Below are 16,261 nucleotides of genomic sequence, written 5' to 3' on the forward strand. Positions count from 1 at the left end.
AAATTGTGATGGGGACAATGAAAGCGTTTGCGCAACTGCATCCTCAACCAGAAGATGAAACAGATTTGACTGAAAAATGATCCAGCAGAAACTACTTATTTCTCAACTAATCACTTCTCCAACCGAGTTCACTTCACGGCCAGATGAAAGTTTTGGCCACCACATAAGACAGAGTAGGAATGAATAGCTACAAAGAGGGGAAGCAACTGTTTAAGCCTGGACTACCACGAGAAAGGCTCTTGTTGAACTACACATAAATACCCATTTTAGGCAAATTAGAAGATTTAACTGTGAATAATAAAGTAATTCCATCTGCAACTTGTAATAGAGATATAACGAGGTCAAAAAGTAGTGTAACAAAGAAGCCAAATCTCCTTTAAAATCTAGAACTCAAGCTTATTTATGGGGTTGCAACTTATGGCTCCAGCTTACATCTTTCAATATGTTTGATGCCTTCATTTTGAAATTAAGATAATCAGGAATCTTTCCCCCACTGCTTATATAATTTATAAGCTGACAATAAAACCAAACAAATTAGAAAAACATTACAATAACATTGTAGAGATACCTTTGATGTTCCCATAGCAGCAGATGTGAAGTACTTTGGCTTATACGCAGCTATGTTCACTTCTGAGGCTTCATCTTTTGGCTTATCATCAAATGTAACGTTATCTGGAATAAATCTTAAAGGCAAATAAAACATGTTATTATTCAAATACACTGGGAAATTTCATAGTATAAACAGCCTAAGCCTTTCATGAGTATGGTACATCAGCACAAAAGAATTTGCTAAACTAAAAAGTTGGTAAGCCTGAAAATGAAAGAAAAGAAAAGGATAAGTTCTCCCCGCATGAAAGACTAACTGTCCAGTTTCTGCACATCTATTCCACAAGGTTTTGATCTATAACACCAGCATGTTGGGAAAATAAACTAAACAACTTTCAGCCTAGTATTAGCAGGGTCAAGGGTAGGTTTTGGGGTCTTTTTGTTTGTTTTAAGAATTATCTTTATGGGAAGCTTAATATTAAAAATTCAAAAGAATAAAGTGAATAAAATAGAATTTGGAAACAGACAAATAAAAAAATACAAAACATTTTAGGAAAGCCTGTTACGTATTTAACATTACAATTAGTAGGGAAAAATGTTAAAAAGAGAAAATTCATGTGTAACAACCGAAGTTGGATAAAAACCCCAAAACTTTTGAACACTACACGAGAGATTACATGGGTTTGTGGTTTTTTAAATCATTACAAATGTAATCTGATGAACACTATTTAACATTAGGATTTAACAAAACAGAAGATTAGGAAAAGCATTGGAAAATTTTAAACAGCTGTGTCTGTTGTAAAACATTATCTTTCTATGTTAAAGGCATGAAAAGTTACATGTTCATTTAGCAAAGATCATCTTTTCCAGAAGGATTCAAAGCAAATCAATTAAGCTCCTCTAGAAAATTATTCAAAGCAAAAAACTTATCTTTCACTGACTTCCAAGAGCGCTCATAACACAGGCCCCAGAAGACCAAGCCAGCTTCTGTCAAAACTTATTATGATTTAGTAACTTCTCTTCTGCCCAGACTAGATGGTTTTTTTGTAACAAACGGAAATGCTAACAATAAACTATAATTTAAAATTCTTTCTTTCCCAAACGTGACTTTTAAAACATTAGAGCTTCCAGCTCATTCATACAGGCTGCAATAGTCATCTATTGCAGCTTTTTGACGACAGCAGATCACCCTGTGGTAAGCAATCCTGAAAGAGAGCCACTTCTGGGCCCCTGAAGAAGATGGGAAGAGCAGCTGTATTTTGTTTTGTTTTCTAAATCCTACAACTTACTTTATTGTACCATAAGGTTGAAGACGCATGCAGAATGTTTTACCTGACTTTTCTGAGAATAATCTCTGTATGCAGAGATCCTCTCAAACTTTTCATAGTCCAGTAAAAATGCTCAAAAAGAAGAAAAACAAAAAAAGAATCGAAAGGAAACCCAGCAACTCACTGGATGTTTAATTGATTTACATATCTCATTTTCGTTAGAAAATAAAGAAAATATTACTCCAAATAATTTGAAGTGGCTTTAATTCTCCCTCCCCTCCCTGACTTAAGATGTAATAAAGTCACCACTGGAGTTACCTCAGGTCTATAAAAGAACAGCTACTTTCAAATTCCAATCCGTCGCATTCCTCATAAATTTTATTGGCTGTTTCAGGAGAATCACATTCTACAACTGCATAGAAGTATTTCAGTCGCTTAAATTGATACTCCCTCAGTTTTTCCCTATAAAGCCTGCAAAAGTAGAAAACACGACAATCAAGTGACCTGGCTTTAACAACTTTTCATTTGCAAAATATTTTAATTCAACTCATTAAAAATATGCAGCATTCAAACACGCTCCTAATCTTAAAATAAGATCAGCTGTTAAACAGCACGAAGCTCCACCAGCATCTATTCAGTTTTACCCAAGTGAAAAGACTAATTCACACAGTTTTATTAAGTGTACACTTTCTGAAACTGACTCTGCCTCCCACAGGCATTGTAAAAGTTAGAGCAAGGCACCAAACAGCATATTTGTATGCATCTGTTCAGGCTACAGCAAGTAGCATTTAATACTTCCTATCAAGTTGTTTGCAATTACCCTGGCTCCTAACAAGGCTGATGGAAAGGATGTTCATACCTAAGTAAAAGTATTTGTTAAGAACGTAAAAGAAACGGGAAGGCTGTAAGGACAGGACTGCAGATGCTTATGTGAGAAAAAGGCAGTGGAGGAGTGATAAGTAAGAAAGTGGTGTGGGTGAGGAAAGGAATCAGGATACCAACTTGGGCAGCACAGGTGGCAGTAGTGTCACAGAAGATGACAGCAAGAGGAAAAGAAAAGCATAAAAGAAATTCAGAAGTGGATGAATTGGCAGAAGGATGCAGGAGTGTGATCACAGAGCTGAGGTTGTGTCCTGTGAATTTAAAGGGCATGTACACAGGTATCACTGAGGTATCTCTGGGACATCTGGATTTCTGTGTGTTGTATTCCAGATGCTTAAGAGCCCACCGAGCAGTAAATCTAACACTTCAGGATGCACCGTGATGCACACAGTGAAGCTGATTTCAGGACGTGCTGTAAGTTCACCATACACTTCCCTGATGCACGAGAGACCTTCTTCAGAGGAATCTACACTTATTTTAGAATTATACAGATTTTCTAAACGTCAGTCCAGCAGGATGTATTATACAAAAGCAGCCCCAGTCAGTCTGCCAAACATCTGGAAATTCGAGAAAAATGTAACAGCAAAACCTCTCAAGTTCCATACAGACAACACTTTCAAGCAGAACAAAAGGAAAAATTAGAAAAATTAAAAAAAAAAAAAAAGAAAAGAAGAAAAAAAGACATGCCTGAAGAAGCCTGGACAATGGTAGGCCTGATGAGCTCAGCCTGGTAAGCCAGGGCTGCTCCTGGTGGCATTCAAGAAATCTCAATCTGGGAATTCTTGGCCTAATTTAAGGTCCCTGTTGGTTACGCAGATAAAAATTTTGACAGTAAGCAACAAAGGAAGTTTACAGCAAGGATGGCAGTCTGTAGAGGAGAAATGCCATGTTAAGCTCCCCGGCATTTTTTCCATTTATTATTCCAATGAGCTACATAACAAAAATCTGGATCTCCATTATCAGCACACAAATTTTCTCAAGTTTCATTATAATGCATTTATTGAATGCACTGACAATGAACCAGGGTCAGCTGTAAAACATCCCTTGAAAAAGCTACAAAATTAAGGTGCCCACAGGAGCCTTCCACACATGAAATTCTGGAAACAGAAGTTGATCAGGACTTTCACTGAGAATTAAACATATTATGTCTCTCATTAGAAGATAAATTTAATACCCATCATTCTCTGTGGTATTCTCTGGAAGATCGAATAGTTCCACAGGTCCTTTTTGTTCTTCCTCTTTCAACCTCTCTTTTCCAAACTCCGAGGGATAAATCTACAAATACAACAACAGAAATGTAATTTTTTAACTGTTCCAACTAAGAAAAAATATCTCACCAAGCCTTTTAGACTTTATCTTTTTTCTCTAAAATCAGTAAAGAGATCAATTTCATACACTTTAATACCATCTTAATTTTAATTTACAGAAAAGACAGTAGAATAAACAAACTGCCTTCTAGGAATTAGAATGTTTTGAGACAGATGAAGAATAACAGGAACCCTGACTTTGTTCATTTCACTGTGGTCCTTTTCAGAAAGGGGTATTTGACTAAAATTTCTCAGAAAGTTGCAGGCATTTTTCCATTTCCAAAAATGGAAAAATATAACTTAAGTGATCAGAATTTAACTAGTTTATTAATAAACTCAAAAGTGGTGAAAAACAAGAAGTGTTGTGCAATGATAGAAGGGGTTGGAAAGCATTTAGAAATAGCCAAGTTTAAGGTTGGGTTGTCTACCATAAAGACCACTGAAGATTAAACTAGCCAAGGAAATGTACTGTCTCCCTAGTAGCGCTTAGAGTCAACCTCATAAAAATTAGAATTTAACATCTTCAGGATCTAAATCCACCACATACCTGCCCTTTGCTGAAAAGCAGCAGGTGTTTATTTCTAACACAGCAAGTTAAATTGCAACAGTTTCACATTTATCATAATATCTCTTTTGTTTTTTCTACAGAAATGAGTTACTTTATTAAGATTTGTAGCCCTTTTGGTTTGGGAGGGGGTTTTTTGTTGGAGTTTTGGTTGTGTTTTTTGGTTTGTTTTTTATTTTTTTGGTTTTTTTTCCCCTGTAAAAGCCAACACTCCTTATAGAAATCAGGTCTTACCTTAACAGAAAATACCGTTCCTCCTTTGGGTGTGAAAGAATTAAATAGAGCCAGCAAATCCTTAGCCTTCAACCTGTCCCAATCCATATTACAAACTGCCAATCTTCTTGTAATCTGAACAGAGGGGACAGGGGGAGGGGGAAGGACATAAAGTTCATAGGTTTAATTCCTGAGTGCTGTGGGGAATACACAACTCTCTTGCAACTATCCTTGGTAAAAATGAAAGTCATCAACAAACCCTGTTGAAAAAATAAAGGTAGCATTTTTCTCCTCCTTTTTATCATCTCTGGTGATTGCTGCTTCTGACCTTAAGTGATACAAAGGATATAAATAGTGAACCACCACAAAACAAACTGCACCAATCACAGATTTAGGATTGCAGTTACACCATCAGCACTTATGATTTTTTTATCATCACATGGTTAGTCACAATAGCAACTGGTATCACAGCATTGTAACAGCACTAGAGTACTGTGATTTTTTTATACACTTAATTGTGCTCAGTTTTAAATTCCTAATTCACTGTCTAATGATTTCTTAATTCCTTAAAGCATAAGTTAAAAAAATTAAAAGAAGTGAAAAAATCAATAGTGAACAAAAGCAATGCTATTTAAATTCTGCTTGTTCTTTCACTTACAGATAGCTTATCCAGCCACCTATAGCTAAGCCTCTTCTTAGAGGGAAAGGGAGATACCAGTGAAAACTGCAAGTCTCTCACTCTCGGCCAGTTTCATTATCACCTGCATTCTGTAATCAAAAGGCTGAAAAAGTTTTATGGAAAATACTTTCCAAAAAACGACTCATGGATGAAGGTCTATAATGAATTCATAGCAGTGTATATTTCTGAGTTTGTCATGTAGCAACTTCTCACATGCAGAATTATTGTTACCTCGTCTCCACGAGGGGCATCTTTATCCAGCTCGCGCCATGAATGCTCTATCTCTGGCTCCTTGGGAAATAGATCATTTAAATCCTCATCATCATCTGAGCTCGTTTCAATGTTCCCTATGCCTCTAGCTAGGTCAGGCCCACTGTCGCTTTCTTCATCATCTTCTGAATCACTGTCGTCTTCGCCTGTTTCGCCATCTTCTTCTAACTTCTCATCCTCGCCTGTTTCCCTGTCATCTTCTGGCTCTTCTTCTTCCGATTCTGCGTACTCAGAATCATCACTTGCAGAAATTTCTTCCTCTGATTGGCTTTTACTGATGTCACGTCGACCACAGGTGTCTGGGCACACCGTCACTGAAAGATAAACATGAGATATCTATTTTTATGTTGCAATTACATATGACACTTTAAAAATATGTGAAAAACCTCAGACTTACAGAACCCCTGGAATGAATAATGATGCAGGAACAAATTACATGAGGGAAGTGCAAACAATATAAACCATCAGTACTGGCTTGTGTAATCTATTGCTCTTTAGGTCCACAATTGTATTACCAAACTCTGAAAACACATTATTCTGTTATTCTATTTATATGCACAGAACCAATACATAGAAATTACATTTCAGTAATGTAGGCTATAGGCATGCACAAGCAATATAAGGAAATTTTCTCTTCAAGTCACCTGTTCTCTCTAATGCCCTCATAGTAATGGCTTGATGCTGCCACCCTTACTCTTTCAGTCAATAAGTGTTGAAGTCTTCATGGTATCAGACCTTATATTTGATATTCAGTTTGATAAATAACGTATATGCTACTACACATTCTGCTTTTTTAGCCACCATACCAACAACAATTTCAGCTCCAACAGTTAACAGGACATGGATGTTCACAATCTTACTGAAGAATCAGCACCAATTCTGCAAAGAGCCAACCAACCCCAATTCTTCAGCAACACTGAATCCCAGTCAGTCAGCTACTCTATGACTGATCTTGTGAAAGATGTCCCATGAATTAAACAAAAACAACAACATCCAAGTAAACATAACAAATTCTAGTTGTTACTTCAACAACTAACCTGATTCTTTTGTTTTTCCTCCTACAGAACCATCCCTCCTGGGAGCTTTTACTGATTTAGTACCACTTGGCTGTGAAGATTTTTGCTTGTTTTGAATGGAAATTGATCTTTCTCCTGATGCATCTCCTTGTTTGTTGTCCTCTTCATGTAAAAGGCCCTTGTTTCTCTGAGAGCGATCAACTTCTGTTGCAGTTTTCTTAGAGTCCTCTTTCAAGTTGAATTTAGATGTAGCTTTTTGTCTTTCATTTTTAAGGTCATCAAGCTTTGTCACAGCTTCATGTGTTTGGTCCGCTCCTTGTTTGTTTGTTTTTCTCTCCTTTCTAGGGAGACTATCGGAAAATAGTTTTGCAGAATCTGCTTGACCTTTAGGTTTCACTTTTTTTTTCTTTTTTTTCTTTTCAGTAAGTTCTTTACTGTCACTTTCTGAAATATCAGAGTCAGATTCTGACAGGGCATAAAATTTCCTGAGGTTCTCTGTAGAAGTATAGTTAACAGGGCGACCTCTTTTATCCACTGTATATTTCAGCTTAAACTTTTTGTCATGAAACATAGCTCGGAACCGTTTGTCAATCTTGACTTTACGCTCTTTTTCGGGCATTTCCCAAAACCTGGGATCCCTCGTAATGCGGCTAAACCGCCCATCGCTCAGTATTTCCTCTTGAGATGACATTTTTGATGCTGTTGAAGACTTAGACATCTACAATATGGAAAAAGAACAACAAAAAAAAGGCCCACTTCTGATTAAAAAACTGATTAACATAGACTTAGATACATAATTGGAAAAAATTAAAGAATTATCCAAAGTTAGGTTTCTGACTTATACCTAAAAAGTTCTTTCCAAAGCACATATAGCAATTCAGGTGAGCCACAAATAATCCTGTAACTACCACAGCGCTGACCACACACTTCAGCTTCCTCTGGTAATGGCTCTGCAGCTATAAAGCTCACACGGGCTGCAGACACCACCTTAAATGATCCCCTATCAACCCCGAAGAGGACTTTGAAGAGTTCCATTATCAGCCAGGCCTCAGGACGAGGGTATTTCACGCTTTAAAGCAGCGCTTAGGAGCCAGCCAGCAAGGCCGCCGGCGTTCCAGAGGCCAGCCCAGGAGGGTGCCACCGGCAGAGCTGAGCGCCGCCGCACCAAAGCCTTACCCACCCCCTCCCCGACCTCAGAGACGGACCAGACCCTAACAGGGAACCCCCCTCGAAATACCCGGCCACCCTGAGCCCACCGACCGTTAATGGCGACGACCACCACCGCACACTCCTCCTCCTCCTCGCCACCCGGCTACTCTCCCTCACGCAGAGCCTCCACAACCCGCTTCCGGCGGCGCGACGGCGGCCGCGGCAGGACAAACCTCTCCCGGCCAATCAGACGGCGCGGCCGCCGGAAGTGTGAGCGTGGGGTTTCCCGCGCCTGCGCCGGGCGCGAGCCTGAGGCGATGGCGGCGGCGGCGGCGGCGGGAGCCCTGAGGGGGCTGGGCCGGCCCGTGGTGCGGCCGGGCTGGGGCGGTGGGTGTCGCCGGCTGTGGGCGCCCTCAGGAAGATCCTCGGCCTCTGGGGCTTCGTCGGGCTCGGGCGCGTTGAGCCCCTTCGACCGGCGGCTCAAGCGGAAGCAGAAGAACTGGGCGGCGCTGCAGGCCGAGCCCGGCAAGTGCGACTACCTGCGGGAGGAGGTGGGGGCGGTGGTGACTGAGCCACCCGGGGCGGGCCCCTCGGCGAGGCGGCAGCCGGGCCCGGAGACTGACGGGGGAGGGAGGGAAAGAACAGCCGCGGGGGGAAGGAGGGCGATGCCCCGCGGCGCTGACCGGCGGGCTTTCCCCCTAGGTCGGCAGCAGGATGGCGGACAGGGTGTTTGACATCCCCAGGTAAGCCTCGCCGCGAGGGGAAGCGGGGCGCCGCTCCCTCTCCCACACGCTCCTCCGCAGCTTGTGGGATCGCGGCCAAGGGAGGTGGCCTTTGGGAAGAATCGTAGAATGATATGGGGTTGGAAGGGACCTCTGGAGATCATCCAGTCCAACCGCCCCGCCAGAGCGGGACCACCCAGAGCAGGTTGCACAGGAACGTGTCCAGCCGGGTTTTGAATGTCTCCAGAGAAGGAGACTCCACCACCTCCCTGGACAGCCTGTTCCAGGGCTCTGCTACCCTCAAAGTGAAGAAGTTCCTCCTCATGTTTAGGTGGAACTTCTTATATTAAGGTTTGTGCCCATTTCCTCTTGTCCTCTTACTGGGCACCACTGAAAAATAACTGGCCCCATCCTCTTGACACCCACCCTTTAAGCATTTATAGATTTTGAGCAGATTCCCCCTCAGCCTTCTTTTCTCCAGAGTAAAAAGACCCAAGTCCCTTAGCCTTTCCTCGTAAGGGAGATGCTCCAGGGCCCTCATCATCTTTGTGGCCCTTTGCTGTGCTCTCTCCAGCAGTTCTCTGTCTTGCTTGAACTGGGGAGCCCAGAACTGGACACAGTGTTCCAGATGGGGCCTCACGAGGGCAGAGTAGAGGGGGAGGATGACCTCCCTCGACCTGCTAGCCACACTATTCTTGATGCACCCCAAGAAATGCTGGTTTGCGAGCGCCTTTCTCTGCGCTTTACCCTAGTGGTAACTAGGGAAGGATGCTGGATGTGCTTAGTTCGAAAAGGCATTTGGAAATGAGTAGACAATGCTTAATACTGACTAGAACTTAAAACAGCTTAAGTCTTGATTATGTTTTATGTTGCTAAACTTACCCTTTAGAACGTTTCCTCTGGCTTTGGATGTTGGCTCTGGAAGAGGTTACATAGCTCAACATTTAACCAAGGTACTGGCTCTTCATACTTAAAAGCGTTTAAAATAAGTACATGTTTATCCCTTTGTTTTCAAATAGCACTCTGTTATAACTTAAAACAATCCTCTGTATCAAAGACCTGTGTTGTGCAGGCTGTTACTCTGTGTTTATCAACACTGAAGACTAGACAGATAGCAGTGCAAGGGGAGCTCTCTGTTGTATGACCATTAACCCTTATTCTCGAGGAGGGAGATGCATCTTTTTCACTCAATTTTTGTTGGATGCACTTAGTTGTTAAAGAGGGAGATCATTATGGAGACTTCTAAATGGTGAACAGTTTAACCTTCATGCAGTGTGATGTAAATAAAGGTACTTCATTGGCTGTTAATCCGTGGTTTGTATCTGACTGAACTTATATCTAAAAATGCAGAAGGTATTTTCTGTTACTGCTTCTTCCTCAGCTATTCTCCCTGGGAGCAATTACTAAGTATTAACGCTGAGGAGAAAATGCTTTCTGCTTTATGTGAGGTTTTATCAAGCATTAAGGAGATTGCTTCCAGCTTAATATAAATCTGTGTGTTCCAAAAAATTACTAATGTCAACTTATAAAGCAACTTAAATATTTAATAGACTTTTAAAATTTTATTGCAGGAAACAGTTGAAAAACTTATTCAAGTTGATATTGCAGAGAATGCTTTAGTAAGTAGCTTTCTGAATGCTAATGTGCTTGAATTCTATAATTGGAATTCCACAGGAAAGCAAAAGAAGTGAGTTTCTGATACGGTTTTTCTTCTTACCCAACATTAGAAAAATACTGTAAAGTCTGAAATCCCTACAATCAGTGTTGTAGCTGATGAGGAGTTCCTTCCTTTCAAAGAAGATACGTTTGATCTTGTTGTTAGCAGCTTAAGGTATGCATTAATAGTTTATTTATGGTTTATTTTTTGGTTAAAGATGTCAAATAATGTTCTTTAAGAGTAACTTTAAGGAGAAAAAAGATAGATAATTAGTCCATTAAACAATTTTAATGACTTGCTTTTTTTTTAATGACTTTAATTTAAAAAAAATTAAGTCATGCTGTATGAAATGTACTTGCTTATTTAGTAGGAGTATATGTTAGGAAAAACTGCTGTTCTGATGGTTCTTACTTTTTTGTTTGTTTTCCTTCAAGACACTTGTAACTTTTCTCTTTCCTGCCTTTTTACTGACTAGTTTCCAGGACTTGTATCTTCTCAGCTTCAAAAAAAACCCCAACCACCCACAAAAACCAAGAATCTGTTTATATGAGCTAGTTTTTATTCAGTATTGCTTTTAGGCAAGCATTTCAGAACTCCTGCAGCTTGAGAAACTATTTTGTTGCTTTGGCTTCTGAAACATATTTGGATAATGTAACAATTATTTACATTCCCTAAATTTTATTTAATATGTGATTATAAAATGTACACTTCTGTTATTTCAGTTTACATTGGGTGAATGACCTTCCTAAGGCTTTTAGAGAGGTAAGAAACCATTTTTTAATACTAAAAATCAACACTTGCTGTTACTTGCATTCAGAATGCTCTACACTTCGGAGTCTTCTTTAAATAAGAGGCACAGAACTAGGTCATGCTGCACACAGGTATTTTTGGCAGTTTGAGGAACATCAGTTGATATTTCTACTAATTTACTGTATCAGATCAGTTTGGAATAAATAACTGTGAAGCAACATGTTTTATATTCTCAACACTGTGATCATGGTAACTAATGTAAAATGAGGCAATGCTTTTGATTTTTATTGTGTGTTAGCTCTTACTACTTGTAGTACAAGAGTTTTCTAAATCAACTTCTCTGGAATTGATTTTGGAACTTCTATTATTTTCATGTCTCAGCTATTTATTTTGAAATACAACTTTAATCAGATAAAGGATTTCTGATTCTTGAGGACGGAAAACTGAAACTGTTACTGAAAAAATATTATTTTGGATTATTTCAGCTCCTTCCTGCAGGTGAAAACCTTTTTCAAATCAGTCAACTTTGGAGCAAGAGCAAGGGATATTTTAAACAGTTTGCTGTTTTTTCATTTATTTCAAATTGATCAGTCATTGCAGTGCTATTCTATCACTTCTTGGTATGAATAGGAGTACCCTGCTGTTATGGAAATCATAAAAATAGAAATCCAAATGCCTTCAGTACTTAAAACAAATTAGTCTTGGAAACAAATACATCATTTTCTCTGGAATGTAAGTGTTTTATGGAGTGTCAAATATTTTTACCCCCCACAGTAAAAATAAGTGACACATTATAATGTCCCACAAAGGGGAGGGAACTGGAGTTCTTGGCCAGCTTTCATCATGAATGCTCATTTCCTACATTGGGACCACTGGCTTTAACTAATGGAAACTGCCTTCAACTGCTTAAATTTCAATTGTAGTCTTCTTTATTAGTGTAGAAAAGGTAATTCGATTAATGCTTAATTAAAAACCAGTTTAAAAGAATTCTGTTTCAGATCAGTAAGGTAAACTGGTTGAAGCTTTTTGCTGTCTCGTTAGCCTGATTATGTAATGTGGCTCTTCTTGATATCTACAGCAGGGACCATTGCCAATTAAGGAAAAAAGAAAGTGTGAATTCATTGGTTTTCTCAGTAGGAAGGAGGCTAGGACTAACTAGTCAAGCAAGCAGCTTGTCAGCCTTGGCATTTGAGTCACGATATTGCTCTTCTGGCTAGTAAAAAATAAGTGGGGGCAGACATTATAAGAATTACATTACTCTGTGCAGAAGTGCAAAGATCACTACTGAGAACAGAGGCCTCCTTTGCTCTTAAATCAAGCCATTAGAAAGTACTTTTGCTGCCCTCGTCTGAGAAAGTAAAAGTAAGCAGAAACTATCTTAATCTACCTTATTTTCAGCAGTAAATTAATTGAGGATATTGTTTTAGGAGCATCCCATTGAAAATAGTTTTACTCTAGATTTCCACAGTGCATTTTGTGTTTCTTGGCTGTAAGTGTAATTTCTGGGTATTCACTCATTATTAAGAGCAAACAGTCTCTTTTCAGACAGATTATTTCTCTTGCAGTGTTACCAAAAGCTTTGGGGCAGCTTGCCTTGTGGAATACAGTCAATGTTAAAAATCTGTGATAACTATTACAATGATTGCTTTTAGGTGCCTTTAAAAGAAAAAAAAAGTCCTAAGAACTTCTTAGCTACATAAGTTTAATAACATAAATAATTAATATTTTTTTCCTGTGTTGTAGATTCACCAAGTTCTTAAGCCCGATGGAGTATTCATTGGTGCAATGTTTGGGGGAGACACTCTGTATGAGCTTCGCTGCTCTTTGCAGCTGGCAGAACTGGAGAGAGAAGGGGGGTTTTCTCCTCACGTATCGCCATTCACTGCTGTCTCTGATTTGGGACATCTGCTGTCAAGAGCTGGCTTTAACACCCTGACTGTGGTAATTATAAATAAGAGAACAATCAGAGCGATCCAGCACATCAGAGCTGCTGCTATATTAAAAAAAAATACTATTTATGAATGTATTAATAATGTAGTGCTTCCTTCTGCATGTCGTGCACCTTGCTGAGTAAGTTTCTGAAATAGCCTGCACTGCCTCTGTTCTTGGCTTTACTGTGATTAATGAAACCAACTGAAGTGTGTCTTTGGCTACTGGCCCAGTAGAATTTGGATGGTCTTCTTGGCGAAATGTCAGAGACTGTTAGACTTGCCTGAAAAAACTTAAGACACTTGCTGTTTCTTCTAAACCAAGAAGAAAATAACCGCATTTTAATTAAAATTTTAATGCATTTGAGCTGCTAAACAAAACTTGTAAGAAATGGCAAGACAGTATATTCTTCTGAGAAATATGCAGTTTGAACAGAAGTAGCAGATGACTATTCTGTTGGCAGCTCTGAAGGTTAGCGTACTGGTACCGTTTTAGCTTGATACGCTCTAAATCTAACCTCCTCAATTCTTTTAGGATACTGATGAAATTCAGGTCAACTACCCAGGGTTGTTTGAGGTGATGGAAGACTTGCAAGGCAAGTATGTACTTTGTGGAAATGTATTTTGTATATCAGTGGTGCAGACACAGAAGGGTTTCACTGTGCGTTTCTTAACTCCGAATCATAGAATGATGGAATAATTCGGGTTGGAAGGGACCTTTAAAGGTCATCTAGTCCAACCCACCCTCCCCTGCAGTGAGCAGGGACATCTTTAACACGATCAGGTTGCCCAGAGTCCCATCCAACCTGACCTTGAATGTTTCCAGGGATGAGGCATCTACTACCTTTCTGGGCAACCTGTGTTAGTGTTTCACCACCATCTTTGTCAAAAAATTCTTCCTTAAATATAAATAAATAAAGCTTATTGTAACAGTGGAAGCATTACTTTTTTTTCCTGATCTCTAGTGATTCAGGACCTGCCTGTCAGCAGATTTGTGTTGGGAAGCAGAAGTCAAAGATTTGCTACTTTGTGGCCTGCTATGAATTTTCTGTTTCCCGTGTATTCCTGTTCTTTGTGAGCTTGTTCAGCGGAAGCTGCTGAAAAGCCCTGAAAGGGAGATAGAAGCATATATCCCACTTAATAACTTTTCCTGCAAGCCTCCCTAAGTGTTGGGACGCTCAGGAAACTGATTTGCCATGAGAATAAGTAGACCCTCGCATCGAAGTCTGCTGAGGATGCAAGATAAGAATGCAAAAAACAATTGAGATGCTTAACAACTGAGTTAGTATTCTGATTGCATTTGTCATGGATCGTAAAGCAATAATTTGCATGCCCTTAGTTGTTACTTACAGAGCAATTCAGGGCATCTTCTTACTCTGGATCAGCTGCTAAATGAAAATAAAACTTTCAGGCTCTGCAGAACCATTCAGATGCAATAAGTGATAAAAGAGATGAGAATTTTGGTTATTTTATTTCTTATTCAGGATCTCTTGCTATAGTCATTTTGATGCTTATCTGGTTAAAAAAACCACATATGAATAGTGTGTCTGAATAAACAGCATATTCATGCTTAAAATAAATTGTACTAGAAAACCTAAATATTTGAAGACTTAGGCTAGGCTGAAGAATTAATAACTTGAAATCATTCCTAGCAATATGAACCTTAAATAGCAAAGCATTTGCATGAAAAGGCTTAGATTTTTATAGGTAGGAAACTCGCCTCATTATTTGTGGTATGTTGTTCTCTCTTACAGTGAGATTCAGAGGATTCTATATTTGTTCTGGTTTAATAAAAATCTGTTGTTAGTGCATGACACTTAACTCATTGCATATGCTGTATCTTCTTTTTCTTAAAGCTAAAACATATTTTTAGGTATGGGGGAGAGTAATTGCTCTTGGAATAGAAAACCTCTACTACACAGGGAGACAATGTTGGCAGCTGCTGCAATATACCGAGGTAAGTATTTAAGGGTAATGAGTTAATCTGAAGTAACTAAGAGCATATTTTCTATGTCTTTTTCTCTGACCTCTGTGTAAAAAAAACCAAAACAAAACCAAACAAAAAAACCCAACCAACTAAATAAAAACACCCCACAGTTTTGGAATATAACAAAATATCTTATTTCACAGATATTTTTAACCTTAATTATAATGACAGGATTTGAACTATGTTGATGCACCAGTATAAGATATTTTTATTGTCCCAAATCTTTCACCAAGAGTCATTATGATGAATATGTCATACTTATCTCTAATGCTCTGAAAACTAAATATTTCTTGGAACTGATGTTCTGTGTACTTTTTTTTTTTCTTTCTCTCCCTTCCTGCCCTAACAGAAATGTATGGAAATAGCGATGGCTCAGTACCTGCCACGTTTCAGATCTACTACATGATTGGCTGGAAATTCCATGAATCACAGGTAATATGAAGCTGAACTATTTTCTGTTTGAAGGTACTTTGAAAATACTGATTCTTTCTAAAGCTTTTTACAAAATATTTTCACTTAAAATTAGCCCTGTGTATTTTTTTTTCCTTCTTTTTTTTCTTAGGCAAGACCAGCCCAGAGAGGTTCTGCAACAGTTTCATTTGGAGATCTGGCAAAAATAGATGGACTTCTTTCAAGAGGAAAAAAATAGTTATTCATCAGAAATAATAGCTGTCTTGAAGCTTCCATAAAGCTTCTCATTGCAGACAGTCTTCACTTGTCCCTCTTTTGTGATGACATTCGGAAATGATAATCTTCTTGCAAAAGGGTTTTCTGGGGTTTTTTTACTGCCTGTGCTATATCAGCTGTGCAAAGCGGTGTTCAATTTTTGTTTCTAGAGAAACATGTCAGCAGTATTTTAAGTGAATATATGCTTTTCCAACTTCTGATTAAATTACTATTCTCAAATGTAATGCCTCTTCTAGTATTTCAGTATCACAGACCACTCCAGGTATGATTTGCAAGTCTTGAGTGTTTATCACCCTGCATTGCTTTTGAATTATTCCTTAAGGATGGTAGATCGTAATAAAGAATAATACTTGCTGGCAAGTGTGTTGTAAGACATATTGTAAGAGAAAATAGCAGTAAATGCACAGATCTAACTTATTATGGTTTTGTGGGTTACAAATTATGGGTAAAAAGTTACTGTCAGTTATCAGAAATTTGAATGTTTGACTCGTATAAGGAAGTGGTTAAGTTCTGTATTGCAAAAATATCTTGGATTGCTACCTTTCACCTACAGCCCTCAAATTCAGTTACTTCTGGACATGAGCAGTAGAGCTCAGCCATAGCAAAAGTTGGCTGCTTCATTGTAGCTTTAACAG

General features: G+C 39.0%; 2 protein-coding genes across 2 annotated transcripts in view; one reads left to right on the top strand and one right to left on the bottom strand.

The window, feature by feature from the left end:
* Window positions 1–8,135, bottom strand: part of ESF1 (ESF1 nucleolar pre-rRNA processing protein homolog) — a 31,908-nt gene extending 23,773 nt beyond the window's left edge. The window contains exons 1-7 of the mRNA XM_014966433.1: window positions 8,007–8,135; window positions 6,768–7,464; window positions 5,692–6,044; window positions 4,803–4,916; window positions 3,871–3,971; window positions 2,133–2,285; window positions 569–683 (exon numbers count right to left, since the gene is read on the bottom strand). Of these exons, the coding sequence (XP_014821919.1) occupies window positions 569–683; window positions 2,133–2,285; window positions 3,871–3,971; window positions 4,803–4,916; window positions 5,692–6,044; window positions 6,768–7,464 (1,533 nt within the window). The 5' untranslated portion in view covers window positions 8,007–8,135. The remainder of the gene's footprint in view (window positions 1–568; window positions 684–2,132; window positions 2,286–3,870; window positions 3,972–4,802; window positions 4,917–5,691; window positions 6,045–6,767; window positions 7,465–8,006) is intronic.
* NDUFAF5 (NADH dehydrogenase (ubiquinone) complex I, assembly factor 5) lies at window positions 8,012–16,001 on the top strand. The gene is made up of 11 exons (XM_014966327.1): window positions 8,012–8,446; window positions 8,598–8,638; window positions 9,507–9,570; window positions 10,189–10,236; window positions 10,345–10,448; window positions 10,997–11,036; window positions 12,768–12,965; window positions 13,488–13,548; window positions 14,826–14,909; window positions 15,289–15,371; window positions 15,502–16,001. Exons 1-11 carry the CDS (start codon window positions 8,012–8,014, stop codon window positions 15,586–15,588), a joined length of 1,245 nt encoding a protein of 414 aa, XP_014821813.1. The 3' UTR covers window positions 15,589–16,001.
* The last annotated feature ends 260 nt before the right edge of the window (window positions 16,002–16,261 follow it).

The sequence above is a fragment of the Calidris pugnax genome, unplaced genomic scaffold (genome assembly GCF_001431845.1).
Source record: "Calidris pugnax isolate Ruff unplaced genomic scaffold, ASM143184v1 scaffold31, whole genome shotgun sequence".
Lineage (NCBI taxonomy): Eukaryota > Metazoa > Chordata > Aves > Charadriiformes > Scolopacidae > Calidris > Calidris pugnax.

What these genes read in the sequence shown, in the direction of transcription:
- NDUFAF5 (XM_014966327.1), top strand. Translation starts at nt 8,012, where the DNA reads ATGGCGACGACCACCACCGCACACTCCTCCTCCTCCTCGCCACCCGGC. An exon ending in GCGACTACCTGCGGGAGGAG is followed by an intron (nt 8,447 to 8,597) that starts GTGGGGGCGGTG and finishes CTTTCCCCCTAG; the next exon opens with GTCGGCAGCAGGATGGCGGA. An exon ending in CTTGTTGTTAGCAGCTTAAG is followed by an intron (nt 10,449 to 10,996) that starts GTATGCATTAAT and finishes CTGTTATTTCAG; the next exon opens with TTTACATTGGGTGAATGACC.